The following is a 20,162-nucleotide window of genomic DNA, read 5'->3' as shown; positions in this document are numbered from 1 at the left end:
AAACTGTAAGCTTTTTAATCAAATGCAGGACTTTTACTTTAACTGAGTTTTATTATGTGATTCTACTGCTTTAATCAGTAAATAAAGGAGTTTATACTATAATACTTCCTCTACCAATGAAAACTAATAGATAATTTATTTTAAAACAGATCTTCTTCTAAAACAGTTATGCACATGAAATGCTCCTTTATTATTTTACAGGATGTAAAAATGAAGGATTTTTATTTAAAAAATCACAAAATGATTAATGGTGTTGTATTAACACGAATTTATATTTAAAAATGAAAAGTACTAATCTCATTTATTTGCGACTTTAATAATCATGGATTAGCACGCACGCGACTCCGCTGGGAGAGACGAGAGGGAGGAGTTGGGTGGGTGGTACGTCTCGGGAGCGCGCGCTCCACCGTCGTGACGTCACAGCAGCGCCCGAGCAGTTGGGAAAGCCACTAGTGGTGGACCTGGCAAAGACGGAAAGGAGGGAAAGATAGACAGAAGAGATAGACAGGAGCCAGAGAGACGGATACGAGACGCGGAGACATCCCCGAAAGAGAGCATTTGACCTCGGCTGACCGTCCGTTACGTCGCGAAACGTCATATCGTTGAGGTTTGACAGCAGCAGAATAACTGAAGAGGATACTGTGACTGGCCTTTCTTAACGGAACACATAGCTTATTTCACAACCGTGGGCAGCAACGTAAACACACTGCAGTGAGTAACGTTATGTGAACTTAGCAGGCAGTCTGGGTGTGCGCGTGTGTATATGCATGTTTTATTACACAGGCCTACGTTTGTGTGTGTGTGTGTGTGTGTATGTGTGTGTGTTTGTGTTTGTGTGTGTGTTGGCCACTTCTCAGCCTGACGCGTGTGCCGTCTGTTTGTGTGACTCGTAATAAAAAAGGAACATCAGCGCTAATTAAATTGTGACGGCTGCTTTGAGGTGCAGCAGTTTCAGGTCAGCTGTGAGACCTAACAGTAGGGCTCTGTTACATTTCCGCCGGAGGGGAGCAGTAGACGTGTTATGGCCACAGATGATAGGCTACATTTCGTATTTTTGCCAGACGTGCCAGACGAGCCCATTCAACAAGGCTTCCCCGCGTTGTGTTCAATAAACCAATTGTAGCTGTGCAGCCGGAGGCTTTCCCCGGAATAACAGGCTAAAAACACCATGTCTCGTCTCTGTACCTCTAAATGCGATTATCAATCTGTTAGCTGTCTTCCAGGCGTGCTGCTGACAGCCTGGTAGATTCTCAAAGCCATATATTTGCTTCCATAATCCAAAAGTATTATTTTTCAGCACCAGTTAAGTGACCTTATTGCACTTTATAGTGGGTTTATCTCCTGTAGCCCGGCGACCCTGTGCGCTTGACGATGAGTGAGTGAGTGAGTGAGTATCTCCTAACACTAATATTCTTATGCCTTAAAATTCTCAATTTCTTCAGACCGTTTGCTTGTTTTCTGAACTCTTTCAAGGCACATATCTGTGTTCTTCTCTAAAATTGTCGGTTTAGTGCTGCTATGGTTGTACAGGACTGTCAGCAGCCATGTCTCAGTCGAGACAAGATCAAGCAACACGTAAAATACTGGATAACAACATCTATGCAAACCAAATCACTGCGAGCAAACTATCTAGATCCGATATGATTTGTGTCGATTAAGGCGGGGAGGTGAAATCAGCTGCGTGTGTTTTGCAATGTTCCCTTGTATTTGCACCGCCCCTCCTCCGGGAAAACAGTCAGGGAACTGATCTGCTTCCTCCCACTGAGATTATTGTCAACACTGGACATTTTTAAATGTCCAGGCTCTGCACACCTTAGGGTAGTTTGAGCAAAAGTTGCCCTAGTACTTTTGGGTGTTTTTTTGTTGTTGTTGTAGTATTTGTTTTAATATTTCTTTTCAAAACTTAGCATGTCCTGGCCCATAGTTATATCTTTCTGAACTCTTGGTTTTTTTTTTGCACTGGCTGAGAGCCTTCTGTCTCCAGGCTCAACATCTATTGTAAAAACCTTAAGGGCTCAACATGACCAACATGCAGAACTTCTCCTGATAAACACATTAGCTCTTACAAATCACTTCCCAAAACTGACTTTTATCATAAGACCATAATCTTTGATCCCTTGTTTTTTATTTATTTATTCGAGTTGTTTATCACTTTGCCAGGGGTATGATTTTTTTCTATCACCTCAGATAAATAGATAGATAGACTTTCAGAGGGTTTTCGGGTCACCTTCTCAACTCCCTTCATCTTTATTTAAACTGGCAAGTCGACTGTACGAGCACATTCCTCTTTCCAGGACAAGCCTGGGGGAGTCACACTGTCACTTTCTCTTCCATTAACTACTACACACTCCTGAATTACTTTTGTGCTTCCCTGCCTTTGTGTTAATTGTGGAGTCTCAACGGTACATTTTCCATATTTGTTACGTAGGCGGCAGCCATGATTAGATAAGTGTGCGATGTGTGTTTGCATGTGCATGACACCGATGTACTTTTTTGTGCATCCGTGTGTTTATGTGCATGAATGCGGGTGAGTCATAGTGCGTGTGAATGCGCGTTTTGTTTGCCCAGCCTGCATCTCGGATTAATTTCCTGTGGTACACAATAGACTGGAGCTGATGGTATCTGCTCCTTATCAGTGTTGTGCTTTCCAGTGTCTAAACCATATTATATATCTTATCACTGATAGGACTGGTGAAGCAGAGTGAAGTTACAAGTAGCACAGTCACTCGAGTGTGCCAAAATCTGTATCTTGCCCAGACATCTTCTGCCTAATATTTTCTCCCAAGTGTAATTGGGCTGTTCTGTTCATTGAAAAAGCTCCCATGCAGTTTTGGCAATTTCCAATTCCCATATCAGTGTGCAGGATTAGTTGGTTTTTCTCCTTGCGGGAAATGTGTTGCACACAGCCTAAAAAAAATGGCAAATCTCTCATCTTAAAAAAAAAAAAAAGAATTACATACAGGTTTGCATTAACCAAGAGTGCAAACAACACAATTAAAGCAGGAGTTAATTTTGTTTGCAGTTACGTTTCATACGTTTTCATTGTCCAGCAGATTTTCTTTCCTGCTCCAATTTGGCTTTGTTTTTGTTTTCATGTCAGCCAATTCCTTCTTAATATGTCCCTTTTTGTATGTAATTGCTACTTGAGATGTTAAGAATTTCACACAAATAAAATAAACTTCTTTAAAGATTAAGATTACATAATACAGTACAATACAATATACAATTTAAAATCCTTGTGTCTCATTGGCTATTCTCAGTTCACACATGTAATGATAACTTGAGAGTTGCTCTTACACTTTGCTGTACGTTGGATTAAGTATCTTGATAAATGTGTTTTATTGCTCAGGCCAAGCATAACGTTTTTACTCCTAAATTGAAACATAAACATTTTTAAATGTAATTCTGAGAAGTTGCATTTACTATGAAGTATTAGTAATGCTAATTCACCTCACCTTTGCGCCCTTTAGAGAAACACCAATCAGATTTTCAGAGAGTTAAAGTTATCATCATAATAAAGCAGCTGTGAGGGTTAAAAAATCCATCCCTTTAAATCTTCACACAGATTAGGTGCAGAACGAGTACGGCTCTCCCCTTCAGCCGGGCTGTCGAGTTGACTTTCAGTGAGATGTGTGACCCCAGACAGCACCAGTGAGTCCTTTCCAGCCACATCATATCACAACGAGCCTGACAGGAACAGCGAGTAATGGAGAATAATAATATTCAAGTTGAGTATAATGTGTTTTTATGAACGCTCATCCCAAGGCGGGAGGCTAACTTTTGTCAAATTTGGCTCCCACGCTGAAACACCAGCCGGCTAAGTATAGGCGCAGTGGGGCGCATGTTTGTGTGTGTTGCCTTGTGCAGTGTGACAGATGGATGGGTGGTCATCGCATAAATAGAACATGCCGAACACTTTCAGGAATGCTGATAGAGAAAGAGAGAGGCGGTGAGAGGAAGTGAAAGCATCAGGGAGACAAGTGAGAGTCAGGGAGGGAGAAGAGGGATTAGAGGGAGGAGAAAGAGCGACGGGAATAAACAGGTGTAAGTATTTTAATCAAACGTCATCCTCTCTCGTATTGGTAACTAAAAGCTTCCCCATCATGTCTGCTTGGCTCTTAAGCTCGATAGTGACATGTTAATTGTAAAGCTATTATAATCAAAAATTTTATAATGACAATGGATCACAGGACTACTTTTAAAAGTTTGCTCATTGTGATGAACCGAAAGGTACAGGTCAGGACAGTACTTGGCATTCAACCATGGATGCTTTCTTCGTAGCCTTGTGTGATATTCTAGGATTTTATGAGGCCCAAGACAACATTGTGTGTGTGTGAGAACGGAGGGTGTGGAGGAAAGATGAGACATGCAGAATGCATTTAGTAGCAGTTCAGGGAGGCAGAGGATGAAACACAGGGCGTTGTGTGTACTGGTGTTTCCTGTGTTTTGAACATAAAGGGCATGAAGTTATTGTGGGTCTCAGGTTCACTCCTGGGCCTGTTTCAGGTGCAATCCTGATTTCACAACACTAACATTAGTCCAAATATTGATCTGCTTAGAGCTGAAAGGATTAGTCTGTTAGTCGATTGACATAAAATAAATCAATAACCAAAAAAAAGAGGCTTCTATGATATTAAATGAATATCTTTGGCTTTAGACTGTAGTCGGACAAAATAAGACATTTGTGGATGTCACCTTGGGCTCTAAATTTGCATTTGGGCTCTATAATCCGTAGATTAAACAATAAAATAAAATAAAAAGTAGATTAGTTAAACATTAGTTGCAGCACTAGATATGATCACAACTTCTGTAACATATTTTACCAGGGCATCGTATTCATTGCAAAGCATGAACTTTAACTCAAGGTCCACTTACTAGCTTTTTTCAGGGCTTTCAGCTCCATCTCCTGGTTTCCAAGGTCAAGAATGAACTCTTATGAACTCTCAGTGCAGCAGTGTTTAACAGATGTTTCTTACGCCAGCACCATATTGCCCTTTCACACAGGTGTGAAAGGGCAAGAGGGATGGTAAGCCTCCTGACAGATGGGTCTTGGACAGTCATATGCTAGCGTTTTCTCCACCTCATGATGCCAACTGCGTCATGGATGTGTTTGTTTGTGTGCTTGTTTCCAGTGCCATTGGTGCGTTTGTATTTGTTGTTTCATCTCTTCAAAGAGCTTCCTTGAAATTTTGTTGAAAGCGCAGATTCATTAAACAGTTAGCCAGAGGGGTAGGTTCCTGTGACATTATAAGCTTGAGGTTAATATTATTTTCATCTGACTCTAAAACCACCACAAATCTGTGGGACGCACTGGTGTTTTTTTCATGTGACCCTTAGACTTGAACTGTGGAAAACACAACATGGTGTGTGTTTTTCCATGACGTCCTTGTGTCAGTAAAAATAAAAAGTAGTGTATTTGTGTGTAGCCTTGTGATAGATTGGTGACCTGTTCTGGGTACACAGCACCCATCATTGACTAGTGCCTGCTGGGATAGGCTCCAGCACTACAGCCCTAAACTAGGTGTACCACTTTCAGACTAAACAAATGACCCAGGAAATTTATGTTATTATTAAATTGTGATTGATGATTGTTGCTGCCCTACAATTGGACAATTGGCAGCATTCTGGTCACAGAGGAGAGCCTGTGGATCTTACCACTGGGTTGTCTTCTACAACCAAGCAGAAATGCCTTAACCCTTTAACTGCTCAATGCCTAACTAGCAGAGGCTTGTCATGGCTGAAAAAGTGTATGTTTAATAAATGCTTAAATAAAGGCTTAAAAAGAAGGTAGATGTGCTGAACATTTTTGCATTATAGGGAGAATTGGGTTGGGACATGGGCATATAAATTATCTACAGGTCAGCAGGACCAGAGGGGGTGGAGGAGGAGGAAAGCCCTGAACACTCTTTCACACTCTCTCAATCTGTCTGTGCCAATTAAAATTGCACGTTTATAGATTGACCTATCTATTTTTCTGTATGTGTTTGGTTTGAGTGATTGTGGAGATCTACTCATCTGCTCAGTTTTTGCATTTATTTGTGTAAGTGCATGTACTGAATGTAAGTGTGTGTGTGTGTGTGTGTGTGTGCATGTGTGTGGGTGTGTGTCTGTGCTGGAAGCGGGGCCCTGGCCTGTTTCTGTCCAGGTGTGTGTTTTTGGCCTGAGGGGAGACAGAGCAGATGGTCCCCTGTTTGGGTTTGAGTATGTGTGGCTGTAACCGACTGGTTGTCAGTAACGACTCCCTGGCATAAGGTCTGTTCCTAGCAGAACATCAGCGGGAAAGATGCTGTTACAGGCCTGGGTCGGGATCCAAAGTAGGGGTCGGCTGAAGGGCTTTACAGTTAATCACACTTACTGAAATGTTAACTTCTGTAGTTAGCAATTTGTAAGAGGCCGCATGTTGAGGGAAAGATTTTTAAGACAAACTACAAGAAATGTGTAGAATCTCTACCAAACTGTAAAAGCAAAATCACTTTATATTGAAACTAAGCTAATTATATCGCCACTGTCCAACGTTTATGTGTATGTTCAACTTTTATTGATAATGTCACTCTGTTACAATATCTGAATACTTAGTGTCATATTGTGCAATATTGGAAATTGGCATATATTTCACTTTTTGTGAACTGAAGCAGAGTAAATTTAACAGCTTACAATCCTTCATTGCTAACATTACAGTTTTAAGGTCAGAGCCACAGTTTGTACTGTAAGTACTAGAGGGTAAATACTTCTGCACTCTAAGATTTATCATGTGTTATAGAGAAGAAAAAAGTCCTATTTCTGAAGTGGTTTAGTTCTCTTTAGCTCATGCTAGTGAGATGAGAGTGTGGCCATGTGTGTGTCCAGGGGGTCATGTGTCCACTGACCTCGGGATGGCTGAATGATACTGCTGACCAGCTGGACACTGAGTCTAAATATCTGTAAATGTACTGTCTTTATCCAATACAGTAACTCAGTTCTTCTCAAAGTGGGTTCCGGGGACCCCAGGGGTCCTTGAGTAACACACACACGATGACAGAATGTATGACTGTTTTGGTCATGGGTTTAATACACTTTCTGTAATAAAACCAAAGAACCAAAAAATCCTATCAGAAGGCCGACCCTGGGACAAAATCTTATCAAATAGGGTCCCATTGGTGTCAGTTTAAGGGTCCTTGATGTGAAAAAGTTTGAGAACCACTGCAGTAAGTGACTCTAGAGATAACACCTAAAACCAGCTAAAGTTTGTCAGAGTCTGAACAAAGTGAAACTAAGTGGATAGCACATGGTGGGTAGTTCAGGGAGGCTGGGATAGTGCAGTGCAGCCACGGAGGCATTTTTAGCAACATCTGTGAGACGTTGCTCATAAGTTGTGTTAATTTCTTGCAAAAGACAGTTGAATGTTACTGATTACACCTTTTAAATTGAGTTCACAGAAGACTCTGATAGGAATTACATTTTACATTATTTTCACAGCTGTGTTAAGTTCAGGGTTTCTTTGACCTGACTGACTTAATCAGACAGTTTGAATATATATTTCATCCACCACACAAACATACACAGACACTTACCAGGCTGTAAAAGTGTGACAAAACACTATTTCATGGCTCTGTGGCAGTTTACATTTTTGGGAACTGCTATCATTAATAATGTAGCCCATATTCACTGTGACTCATGACTCATATTATTAACAGGACCCATGAGCAATAATTTATTTTTCTTTTAGATGTATTTTTTCATCCCACCTTATTGTTGCAGAGTGAAATGGATTAATATCTAGATTTAATTGACTGAATTAAAAAAAACATGCATTATTCAATTTTAGTATAATCTAACTCAACCAGCAGCGAATTATTAGCTTGTATGAAGATTAAATCAGCTGATTGAATGTTATCTGCCATCACCCTGTTAACTAAGGCTGCAGGACAGTAAGTTTGATGTGATGACCAGAGAAGTTAGGACATAGTTGAATCTTGAGAAGAAGGTGTAACGGGTGGCGGAGAGATGACCCGGCCTGTGTGATCATACGATACGACACATCAGGTGATGCTTTTGCCTTTGGCACAAATTGTGGATTATGTGAAAGCTTTTTTTGACTGTAGTCTGTGGACTGAGCATATCAGCCTTACATATCTCTCCCTCTTGCTGTGTATGTGTGTCCGTGTCAGTGTGGTGGCAGAAATAAAAAGAGTCGTGGGCATCTTTAATGAGTGATTCTTGGCAAAGAGGGCAGATGATTTAATAGATTGCTTCACATGATTTTCTGTTGAGCACCTAGTGGATTGTTTGGCTACTTTTTTGGCCTTACAGAAGTGCACAAGTAAATACTGAACACAACAAGAATAAACCAGTGTATTGCTTAAAAGTATGTTAATCAAAACCATAACCTGTTAAGAATCCAGTGTATTTCTTTGTACCTTAAATGCAGTATATCTTTATTCCTCTGATCACTAAGGTTTTGTCTCTTTCTCAATATCTTTTAGGTGATCTCGTCATCCTGGGCCTTGTGGATTCCTTTATCTAAAGGAATACCCGTATTGATTACTGCTTTCTAACAAAGCCCACTTATTACAGTGAGGTGTTGGAAAGGCCTTGATCACAGCTATGTCAACACTGCAGCAAGATATTTCAAGTCAAGAAGGACTACAGTAGAAGACTGACCGGGAGTTAATCAGCTGTTACATTTAGTACTTCAGATTTGACTATGTATTTTTGATTCACTTGCTTTATAAATTTGATCCAGACACTCTTTCGTCTCTACAGTATACATACCATATTCTCTTATCATGTACGGTAGCTCCCGTTCCGTCTCAAAGCTGGATGTTGTTGGATCTAATGGGAACGGGTCAGTGTCTGGGAGTCCTGGGCGCTCCCCACGCCTCCCTCGCTCCCCACGCCTTGGACACCGGCGAAACAGCAGCAGCAGCTCCACTGGCGGACTTACTGGATCCGGTAAAACCCTGTCCATGGAGAACATTCAGTCTCTAAATGCTGCCTATGCTACAGGCGGTCCTATGTACTTCACTGACACAGTTGACGACCCGGTCGGCATTGGGAGCCTGGGCAGTGGGCTGAACCCCTCGCTTCCCAAAAGCACCATGACCCTGGGCAGGGCTGGGGCCAGGGTGCCCTACGGAATCAGGGCGGCCATCATGGGGAGCAGTCCTAATATAAACACTGGAGGAGGAGGGGGAGGTGGTGGAGCGGTTATACCCAGTGATGCGATTGCGTTTGGTGGGGAGATGCAAAACCAGCTTTCACAGGCGGCTACTGTGCCCCACTCCATGAGACAGGTGAGGCATCGCAGTTCTTTCTTCTTTTATTGCTGCAACCTTGAAGTCAGCATTTTGTGCATGCTGAAGTTTGTACCAACAAAATTTGAGATTTTCATTGTCATTTTCTTCCTCTGTATTCCATTTGTGCGCAAGGTCTATTTACTTTTTCTCTTCAAATCTGTATGCCCTAAACATTTGACATGTAGTTGAAAGTATGATGGAATTTTAAGAACCTAATGCCACAAGAGCAGACATTTTAAAAGCTGCTGTGTTGTGTGACCATTAAGACACAACATGGTTTTCTGGAAGTTACCCAGTCTCTCTGTAAAACCATCTCCTCATTCCAGCTTCACATCGTACACATATGTCTTCTCATTTACTAACTCATGGTAAGAAAACAAAGTGTGTTTTCCAAAAAGTTGTGTAAAAGTATTCCATCAAAAGATAAGTTGAATTTGTTTTCTGGGCCTAAAAAACATGAATCCTGTAACAGCAGACAAAACAGTTGAGCTCAAATAAACTTCAAATAAATAGGAAATATGTGGATGAAATTGATTTAGGTTGTCAATAATCTTTGTCTCAGCTTTGAGCGAGGAGTGAGGAGTCTGACATAAACATAAAAAGATAAAATCAATTGCACTTAGCAAACACAATGTTTTGTCCCACATGAATTGTCCAATGCTGGAGGGGCTGTGAGATAGATGTTCAGATAACTGTAAAGCTTAATATTTTCTTCTTAAGTCATGCTTCAGCTTAATAAAATAAGAGTTGTGTGGGTATTCATGCAGCATGTTTAAATAGACTAAGTTCTGCCCTCCCACTTCATCTGCACCATTAGTCATAAACTGAAAGCTCATCTCTCCAAGATGTATCTCGCCTTCCTCACCCCTACCTCCCTCCTCCACTTGTTTCTAATTATTTCTTAAACAAGAAGTCCTCTCCATAACCCTCTAAAGCTTTCCTCTATTGCAGGGGTTTCAAAGTCTGGGATTGTGGGCCTCCATTCAGACAAAGCTTGGAAAAATGTGTCCTTAGTTTACTTAGTTTTGCTCAATTCCTGGATACCTTTGGGATCACGATTATGATATTTGATCCCATAGACACTCAGCAGTTGAGCCAAGGTAGCCTAATATTGCTGTTTGACATAACTTCTGACGAAAAAGGTCTGTCCTAAGGCATTTATTAATATCTGACTCTGGGAAAGTGGGAAAAATTCCCCCTAAACTACTGTATAGCTGAACTATATCTGTAACCAGATCACACACATTTAGGCACTTCTATGTGATCTCCTTTAGATAATTAATGTTAATATTTTTTTCACTTCTATTCTCTGAGCCTCCCCTTAATCTGCTTGTTGCCTCTCTGAAATTCTCTGCTCTATTGTATGTCACTTTATATGGATTGTATGTCATGTCTGTTGTGCGGATGCTAAGACTCCAAAGCTTGACTCTCTTATTTGTAATTGTAAGTGTGATTTAAACATTTTGAACCTATTCTACCTTTTTGCTTGCAGAACTGTAAGACACTTTGTGCGTCAGCTAAATTCCTAAAACCAGTTTTTCAAACCAAAGCATCTCTGTTTGTTGTTTAAAAATTAATTGAACATCTTTTTAATTTTTTAATACACTGCTGTCCTTGTGTCAAGATTAATTTAACATTTTTATGGGTAGCATGTTCTCATTAATATTGCAGTCTGGTGTGCACTATATGAAGAAATTTTGTATACAAATAACCCAACTTATCTTGAAACAATGGTTTGTTGTAAAATATTGTCTTGATATACTGTAAATCATAAATATTTGCATGCATATTTGTAGTCTTGACAAGTTTTAATCACAGTAACGGTCTCTAAGTGCTTCATCTACAGTATTCAAGTCTGTCTTTGTATGTGTATATTTTTGAGCACCAGCAGTGGCTTTCAGGAGTAGTTTACAGAATGTTTATAACATCAGGCATGAGCAAAAATGATGGTATTGCTGGTGTCAAACATTTTGCACTAATACTGTATGTGTGTTACCAGGTGAGAGACGGTGCAATGTCAGACCTACAGACACAGTTAAGAGAAGTGCTGAGAGAGAACGAACTACTACGCAGAGAAGTAAGGACACTTGCATATACACATACATACTCCTATCTGAAGGTATAGGCCTTTATTTTACAGTCTATTGTTCTTAATTTAGTTATATGGACAAACTAAAAGCCAGTAAATTGAATATGTAATACATGGAGGCAAGTCATCAATGGTGAAGAATTCCTAAGGCCCCAATCAATACAAATAAATATTTATTAAAACAAAGTCACAACATTTGATGATGATTTCTTTTAGCTGGAGGCTAAAGAATCGAAGTTGAGCTCCTCTATGAACTCCATTAAGACGTTTTGGAGCCCAGAGCTGAAGAAAGAGAGGGCGCTGAGGAAGGATGAAGCCACAAAGATGGCCGTGTGGAAGGAACAGTACAGAGTGGTACAGGAGGAAACACAGGTAGGATAAAAAGCATCTGTGTGTGAACAACTATGTGTGTGTTTCTGTGGGACAAATTCTTTGACAGTGATTTACTGTTTGCGTCTTCGGGCTGGCTTTGCTTGAAACCCAGTAACAAATGAACAAAGATGAAAACGTCAACAACAATCTCCTGACCTTGGTTGAGTTACTTTCATTGTGATCGCAGCTAATCCAGGACCTCGAAAGTCAAGAAATCAAAGTTAGAAATGACCTTTAGCCCAAACCCTTTTAGTTTTTGCTTTGCATAAGGTTTTTCCTTTACTACCTGTGATAGAGTTGATCTAGTCAGTTTTATGTAAAAATATGTGTACTGGCACAAAGGGGAGCATACCCTGATCATTTTGTGGACTGTTCTGGTGGATTTGTCTCACTGATGTAAGGCGGCCTTGAAGACCGGTAAACAGATGAAGCGGGCTTGCAGGTTGGGGACTCCCAGCTGTCTGTTGGTTCAGAAGCCATCTGGATGAGACAGAGACACAGCTAGTCTGGCAGAAGGCCGCACTATTATACAAGAGATGACATGCACGCTTACCCACTTGCAGTCGCACGCTGCCTCACAGTGACTCATTTCACACGCTGTCATCTTGAAACCAGTGCAGAAAGTGCTCAGTCCTCACTACATTTATTCGTAATTTAAAAAAGGAATACATTACATTTCAGTCATTAACCGGTGTTCTTATCTCCGCGTATGTCTGTGTTTGAATTTTTTGGGGGCTTTGATGTTGGTCCAAAGGCTCCCAAGACAAATTGAAATGAAGTAATATGTGGGAAAGGATTTCAGGTTGTGAAATTAAATCACTAGAATATTAAATCACTCCCACAAAATTTACAGCCAGTTTGGCGGGTGTGTGAACAGTGTGCGCATGCCTGCGTCTACGCGTCCATAAATCTGAGTGTAAATGTGTGCCATGTGTGCAAAGTGATGCCGTGTGTGAGAGAACAAAAGAACAGATGATAAGTTGATCACTCTATCATGTATTTCCCACCACCACTTTAAAAATCCTCAGTTGCCTTCACACTTATACACACACTCCTCTTTGGGGATGTGTGTGTGCAGTTGTACACATGTTGAGATATGTAAGACTATTTTCTAATCTCTAATGCTGGGAAACAATATACTCTTAATATCTTTCACTTCCACGCCCTTTCTTTCCTCCGGACAAATCACACCCTTTTAACCAAAGGCATGCTTTTCATTTCACGCTCTCATTATCTCGTCACTTTCCTTCTTTTTACTCTCCCTTTTTCTGTTCTTCTCTGGCTTTTCTCCATCCCCTCGCGCCTTTCCCCCCTCTCTTCTTACTAATTCTCCTTCTCTTCTGCTATTTCTGTCATCACATGGTGAGTCAGCTCTCGCTTTCTTCCCTCCCTCCTACTGTCCATCCTCTCTCTCTCTCTGTCTTTGCCATCATCTTCGTGTTAGAAATTGAATTAAGTTTCCTCCCAGTCATTTTAGGATATGCGCTTACACACACGCACACACACGTACGCTGTGTCACGCCCCTGCTGAGGAATGCACATCTCATCTCCACCCTCCTTCTTTCCTCCACACTTCCTCACTTATTCACCTCCTCCTTCATGCTCGGCCCACTGTGTTCACCTCGCTTCCGCCCGCCTCTGTCTTTATCTTTTCTTGTCCCTCTGTCTGCACTCCCTCTGCATGAATCCTTTTCTTCTCATATACTTACAAGTGTCAGATTCAAAACCAGAATAACAGACATTCCTAATCTCGTGTTTGTACTTGTTGGGCTCCAGTCCTTGTTAGCAAGATCCAATAAATGACGGTATAATAATCTACGATATTGTCATACTATATGTAACAACTGATCAATTAATGTGAATGATTTCATGACATTAGAAAAGATTAATTTTCTTAATTATTATTTGGTTTGATACTTTTCTACTGTGGGTATTTCTTACTTTTCTTTGAAAAGTGTTGTTAAAAACTATTATTAAAGGTACAGCAGAACAGGCCAGAAACACAAAACTGATATCCCATCACCTTATAAATTTGATATTGGTGATTATGTAGCAAACAGTTGCCTATTTCCACATTCAGCAGACATGGAGCAACATTAGCATTAACAATTGTGTGTCTTGCCAACTGATAAGTCCAAAATTCACTCTCCTCTTAGTACTATTTTGGTTTCCACCGACTTCTAGAGACACTTCAGGCTTCTTAGCTGATACATGTGTTTATTATGTTCACCAGCTGGTTGCTAACTTTGTCTTTCTGCCAGGCAGGTAGTGTACAGTTGATTTATCAGATCTTTTTTGGTGAAACCAACTGCCTGCTGTGGCTGAAAAAAACACAATGAGAGCGGTAAGAGTGAACCAAAACATTAAAGATGTGGACAGGAAAACCACAACATTGAGCTGAAAGATGCTGAAAGGCCCCATAGAGCTGGTGATCTTTCTGGGTTTTTCACTATTAGCAACACCTTTCACATACAGAAATTGGATCCATTTTTGTATGAAAATCGGTTTAAGGTTGAGCCCAGTTGCCTCTGTACTTGTGCTTTCTCTTGTGTCGCCTCCCACAGCCAGTAATTTTCTCTTACCACACCTTCCACTCACTGTCACCACACACTCCATCTCTTTTTGCCTGTCTCACCATTTCACTCCCACTTTCGGACTCCCGCTCTTTCACAGCCCCCTGTCCTTCTCTTCCCTCTCCTTCACTCTCCATCTGGGCCTGTGGAGCTGTTTTAACACAGAACTGAATTCAATAGAACAGACACACCCTGTTCTAATAAATCTATTGACCTGAAAACAGATGCCTGCTGTAATACTGTCAGTGTTGTCTGTCTCCTTTGTCACTTTTAGTGCACTGCCTTCCTTTGGTTTCTGTTGTGTGTGTTTGATTTCATCCAGTTTGTTCCACCTCTTTGATCACAGCAGGTAAGCACGATGTTTCACGCAGAAAGAAAGAGAAGCACAGATGAAAAAAATAAAGGAATGTCTGGAATGGCAAAGCTTTACTTACAAGCACACCTTTTGTCTCTTTCCATCTCTTTCCTCTTCTGCCCTCTATGCTTCTGACAATGGTCCATTTGCAAGCAGAAGCAGCAGCAAACATTCATGATTGTAACCATGACATCCAGGGTTTAACTCAGCATCACTGTTTCCATTCTGCTACTAATTACTCTGAAAATAATTCCATTTAACTAAGGAGTCTTAATGCTAAAATGACACATTACTAATGTTGTTATGTTATAGCTAAAATCTAAACAAGATGATCACAATAAGGTGTATTGATATTTGTGTTTTTCTAAATGAATTTAAGAACTGCTACGTTTTTGAACAGTGTGTGCTTCTTGTTCTCTGTTCTACATTGTTTATCCCAGCTCTGAATCATACCAGCTGAACAATATCCACTCTGTCCATTTCTGGGCCTGCTAGATTCAATCTATCATCTACTGTACTCCAGGCGAGCCATGTGACGTCAGAAACGGCATGTGTGTGAGTTTTGGAGTGTGTGAGAGACAGAGGGAGACCGTTTAAATGTTTGAAAAAGGGGGTTGTATGGAGACTAGGCTTTGTCTGCAGTCTCATACATGTTTCAGGTGTGTTGAGACTGTACATAAGTGTGTGTTTGTGTATGTGTTTGTTTTGTGATAGAGAGAGAAGAGTACCAGGAGGGAGTCTGTGTCCTTGCGCATTTGTTGGCGGGCTTATGTGTGTGTCAGGACAATTGGGCTTTTTGTACAGACAAGTGTGTGTCTGTGGAGGCGCTAGTGGCACAGTTGCCTGCATGTTTATAATTGTGTATTTGTGTGTGCATGGTTGTGTAGACACAGTATTTGCACATGGAGACAGACATGCATGAGTGTTTCTGTGCATGTATTGTATAGGACTGCTCTGTACTGCGTCTGCCATTTTTATCAAGTGTGTATGTTGTTGTTTGCATGGAAACAATTTGTGTGTGTTTTATGGAAATAGAAAGTACGTGGCAGTGGGATGATTTCAGAAGTTGTGTTTGTGTGTGTGTGTGGAGAAAGTGCTGCAGCCAGTGGCTGTTGTGTTTTCATTCTCTTCAATTATTTAACCTAATAGTCAAGGTGCTGGCTGGGAATAGAGGTGTGTCTGTGTGTGTGTGTGTGTGTGTGTGTGTGTGTGTTTGTTTGTGTCCGCTAGAAAGGGAGAAAAGATTAATCCTCTATGATAATAACATGAATCTCAATGAGGCTGTTTTCAACTTGTTAGCAGGTTTTATAGATGTGACACTGGTTCAGTAAGATCATGTGATCGTATTGGTATAGGACTATCTGTTCATAGATTTTCACCAAATGCCATTATTGTCCAAATATTTTGGTCTATCTTCAGCCCAGAAGTTCAGTTTTGTATTTGGTTGAGTTAAAGTGGCAAACCTACTAACTACCGAGGCCAGTGGGCAAAATGTTTGGTGGTTCATCAGCTCTTTCTTTGTGTGTGTGTGTGTGTGAGGAGGTTAATCCAAATTGGCAGGTGAGCACAGTGCCCCTTACACCTGTGCGGCACTTTGCCTTCAAGTCGAGGGCAGGATAGCAGAGACAGAGAGATGACAGGGAAGGGGAGATTTTCTTTTCTCTCTACTCCTTCCTTATTCTTTTTCCTGCCCTTTTCTCATTTGCTCAGTGCAACAAAGTTAGAGCGACAGAGAGAAGGAAACACAGACGGGCAATTGAGTGTCTTTTCCACTCTATGAACATGGCAGTAAATCAGGCCTTCAGGTTAATGTGTAAATCCATGGTGTCACCAGAACTCCGATATTTTTGTTGGAAATGCTTAACCCATCTTCAACAAGTTAAATAACCACAACCAAAAACATTTTATAAGAGCACACTAAATAAAGACTTAACTACAGTTCTGTATTAAAGACAAAAGGTAGTACTAAAACACATAATAGATATTTTACTGTTTGTGTGCTGACTGAGTAATTATAATTGCTGCTCAGTGCACTTAATGTTATTACACCTGAATTTAAACTGAGCATCTTGCATTTTTAATTTCATTACTCCAAGCTGTCATTGAGCTTGTCCTCATGGGTTCAGATTACTTTGAATCCAATAGAAATGGACGGTGCCAAGTGTTTCCTGTGAGAGATTTCCATTTACTGTACAGAGAAAAAAAATTTTGCCAGCAAGAGTTTCTGCGCCAACTGGCTGCAAAAAAAAACAAAAAAAACCCGATTGGCAATCCGTATACCAGCATAGACCTGAGAGAAAGAGAGGGGGGTGGAGAAGAATGGATCATGAAGATGGATTAAGATGTAGAGATGTGTAAAACTCAGACAGGAAGGGGGAGGAAATTAGGAAAGTGGATAAGAAGGATAGATCAAACTGGAACGATTGGGCCAAGTGCCAGGAGGAGGGAGGAGAGCGGGGGAGATGAGTGGAAGGCACGGACGAGTTGAGCTGAGAACAGCAGATGCAGCACAGAGAAATGGAAAGACTGATGAATGTGACGGGAGAGAAACGGGTGAAGAAAAGGAGGGTGGATGGAAACAGAAGTGATAGATTGGGGATGATGATGAAGAAGAAAGGAGAGACGGGAAATAGGGAAAACTTTAGGAAATGTGGCATTGTACTGATCACATATTGACGTGTTATTACTAGCCATTTGGCTTATATCCTTTTCTATTTATCTAAGTCTCAACAACAACATGTGAGCAGGAAGTACAGACACAGATGATGCCTTCAGAGAACAAGATTTATATTGAATCTGAGTTTTTGACAAGATGGCAGCTGGATTTTCATGTTAAAAACTTGGATGTAAATCTCTTGGATGGGAGTTACAGATGAGGCAGAGGAAGGAGAGGAGAAGGATTTTTGGAAAGAGAGTCAGAGAAAAAAAGCTGAATGTGCACACACACAACTCTCACAAGGATTCTGCAAACATTTTGTGCATTCCTCAGAAGTCAACGCTTCTCAGCTGCAGATCTACAACTCTGCAATTGCATGATTCTTGCAATTCTTGGGTTGCATCCACATGGTTGAATGCGCTTATTGTAATACAGTCGCTTTGTAATAAATGTAATGTATCTGCTGTCTCTCCTCTGTTCTTTGATGTAATCAGACAGCTGACCTTGTCATCATTAGACAAGTGAGTTTGGTCAACCAGTCATCTTACCCAACATCTGATGAGAAGATGGGGATGTTTACCAAAATGATCATTGTTTCCTCCTTGGGGGGACCCTTACTTGAGATGTGGGTAAAGTGATCAAATAATCAATGTTCCCTGCTTGGAGGATCTGTCAGGGACTCTTAAGAGGGAAATTCCAGTTTATCACAACTTGGATGTTATTGTTTTAGATGTAACCATTGTTTCTTTTGGTTATGAAAACACTGTAGTTGCATACTCACAGCAACATCTCCAAAACAAGGTCCAAATAAGGAAAAAACATTGGTCAGCTCAGTAGACAGGTTGTAGACAAGCCAACAGTAACACCGCCCTCATTGCACAGTTAAACTGTGTGCATGCACAATTATGATAAGTATAGTAGCTCACGGTCAGACCAGGAAGCATTTAAGTTGAGATGAATGTCAATGTGACAGTTATTTAGCCACTTCACCTTCCTCACAATCCAAAGTAAGGATGTTTTTGTGTCCACCAGAAAACCAATGTTTCATCAGATGTATGATGACCAAATCAGCTGATATAATCAAACAGATGGGGAAGAGAGAGCAGGGCCTGCTGAGGTTTTCTTTGAATTTCTGAATGGTGGAAGGGCTGAAGCTGGACTGGGCAAATCTGAGTGTGAATGTGTTTGACGGTCTGAATATGATGCAGGACAGTCCTGGAAAAGACAGCATGTTCGCTCAGCAAATTTTTTTTTGCCTGTCTTTGATACATATGATACACGAACAGCCTTTAAAACACAGTGACGGTCATCTCTTCGCCTCTCTCTGCCTAACTTGTCTTCCCCCTTCTGTTGCCTGCAGTCTGCACCTCTTATCCTCTGCTCATCAACCCATGACTCATTTTTCCTCTCTTGTGTGTGTGTGCGCTCATGCCAGCATACTGTACGTGTGTGTGTGTATCCAAGTCTATGTGTATGTGTGCAACACTTACTGCCCCCCCCACCACGTCTTGGAGTTCACATGTCTTGACTAAAAGATAAAAACCTTGAAAAAATGGTTATTTCGTCTATTATCTCTGCATTCGAATATGTGTGCGTGTGTGTTCATGTGTTGGGCGTGTTTTGTGTGTGCGTTTTTCACACATGAATGATCATCAGTAGCAGATGGTCCTCAAACCTGTGTTTATTTAGCCAGGATGGAGAGATAGGTGAGAGCGAGAAAGAGAGGGATGGAGAGGAAGAGGGAATAAGGTAAATACAGGGAATGATAGCAGGGGGAGGAAAAGGCAGATGGGCAGAGGGAGGGAGGAAGTGGAGTTGGCGATAAATGGACTAGAAAGAGCAAAAAGGAGATTCGCGGAATTCACGGAGAAAGAGAGGAGGAAGAGGGAGAGAGAAAAGGGGGAGTCTCATGCTTAGGAGTCTCATAAAACTTTAACTCTAATGCAGAGCGCGAGAGAGAGAGGGATAGAGAGAGGGAGAGACGGAGAAATAGCACTCTTCTGTCTGCATTCCTTCTAAAAAGGCACAGTGTTCTTTTTATATTGGAAAGAAACAGAGAGACAAGAGAGATTTTAAACTGAAAGGAAAGAGAGGGTTAGTTTTCCCTCTTTTCCTACAAGGCTGTGATTTTGTGAGTTTCTTCTCTCACTTTCACTCTCTATAAGTGTGTGTGTGTGTGTGTGTGTGTGTGTGTGTGTGGAGGCCTTTGGTAGCCATGTCTTTCCTTATAAGGAGTGGGTTTGGGAAGAGTCAGTGAGGAATGAACAGAATTGCAGTGCAGTCACGCCCCTTTTTCTCCTGCTCTTCTCTTCTTTCCCCTTACTCTGCCCCTCTAAAATCTATCTCTATGCCAGTCGGTCCCTCTGTCTGTCTATTTGGTTCAAAGAGCTTGACATCTGAAATGCGTTAATGTTAAATAAATGTGACAGCTGCAATGTTTCTTCCCTTCTCTTCTCTCCTCTCTCTCTTTAAACCCACTACTGACCCTGATGTTGCATCTCAAAGTGACTGATTAGGGTCAGCAGTTCTCACTCGCTTTTTCTCCCTTTCGCTCTCCCCTCGGGGCTATTTTTTTAGTCATTATATTCCTTCATTTACCTCTTCCTCTCTTCCATCCACACTTATTCTTGTCTCCCTCTTTTGGTTTTCATACGTATGTATAATCTGACACCATTTTCTTCCGTCAGCTCATTCTTTCAGAAAATGAGGGATTTTCTTCCACTCATTCGTCTTTAAAGAAAAAAAAAAGTAATTTCCTCCTCTTCATTATGTTCTTCATCCTCCACCTTTATCCTCGGAGACAGAAGAGAGGGAGCATGTTAATCTCCCTGTTGTCTGATGC

The 20,162-nt window shown here is 41.0% G+C and overlaps 1 protein-coding gene across 3 annotated transcripts in view; it reads left to right on the top strand.

Annotated features, from left to right (window-relative positions):
* Nucleotides 1–443: 443 nt before the first annotated feature.
* The window catches only part of LOC123984680 (ELKS/Rab6-interacting/CAST family member 1-like), a 150,338-nt gene continuing 130,619 nt past the window's right edge, over nucleotides 444–20,162 (top strand). For 2 of the 3 annotated variants that reach the window (XM_046071720.1, XM_046071718.1), the window contains exons 1-4: nucleotides 444–711; nucleotides 8,463–9,272; nucleotides 11,275–11,352; nucleotides 11,581–11,736. In XM_046071720.1, coding sequence (XP_045927676.1) covers nucleotides 8,766–9,272; nucleotides 11,275–11,352; nucleotides 11,581–11,736 — 741 coding nt within the window. In that variant the 5' untranslated portion in view covers nucleotides 444–711; nucleotides 8,463–8,765. Of the gene's footprint in view, nucleotides 712–3,565; nucleotides 3,728–8,462; nucleotides 9,273–11,274; nucleotides 11,353–11,580; nucleotides 11,737–20,162 lie in introns of all 3 variants that reach the window. The other variant, XM_046071719.1, reaches the window with a different exon arrangement.

Source organism: Micropterus dolomieu, linkage group LG16 (assembly GCF_021292245.1).
Source record: "Micropterus dolomieu isolate WLL.071019.BEF.003 ecotype Adirondacks linkage group LG16, ASM2129224v1, whole genome shotgun sequence".
NCBI lineage: Eukaryota > Metazoa > Chordata > Actinopteri > Centrarchiformes > Centrarchidae > Micropterus > Micropterus dolomieu.
The sequence above is the reverse complement of the archived record's forward strand: the minus strand, read 5'-3'. Positions and strand labels throughout refer to the sequence as shown.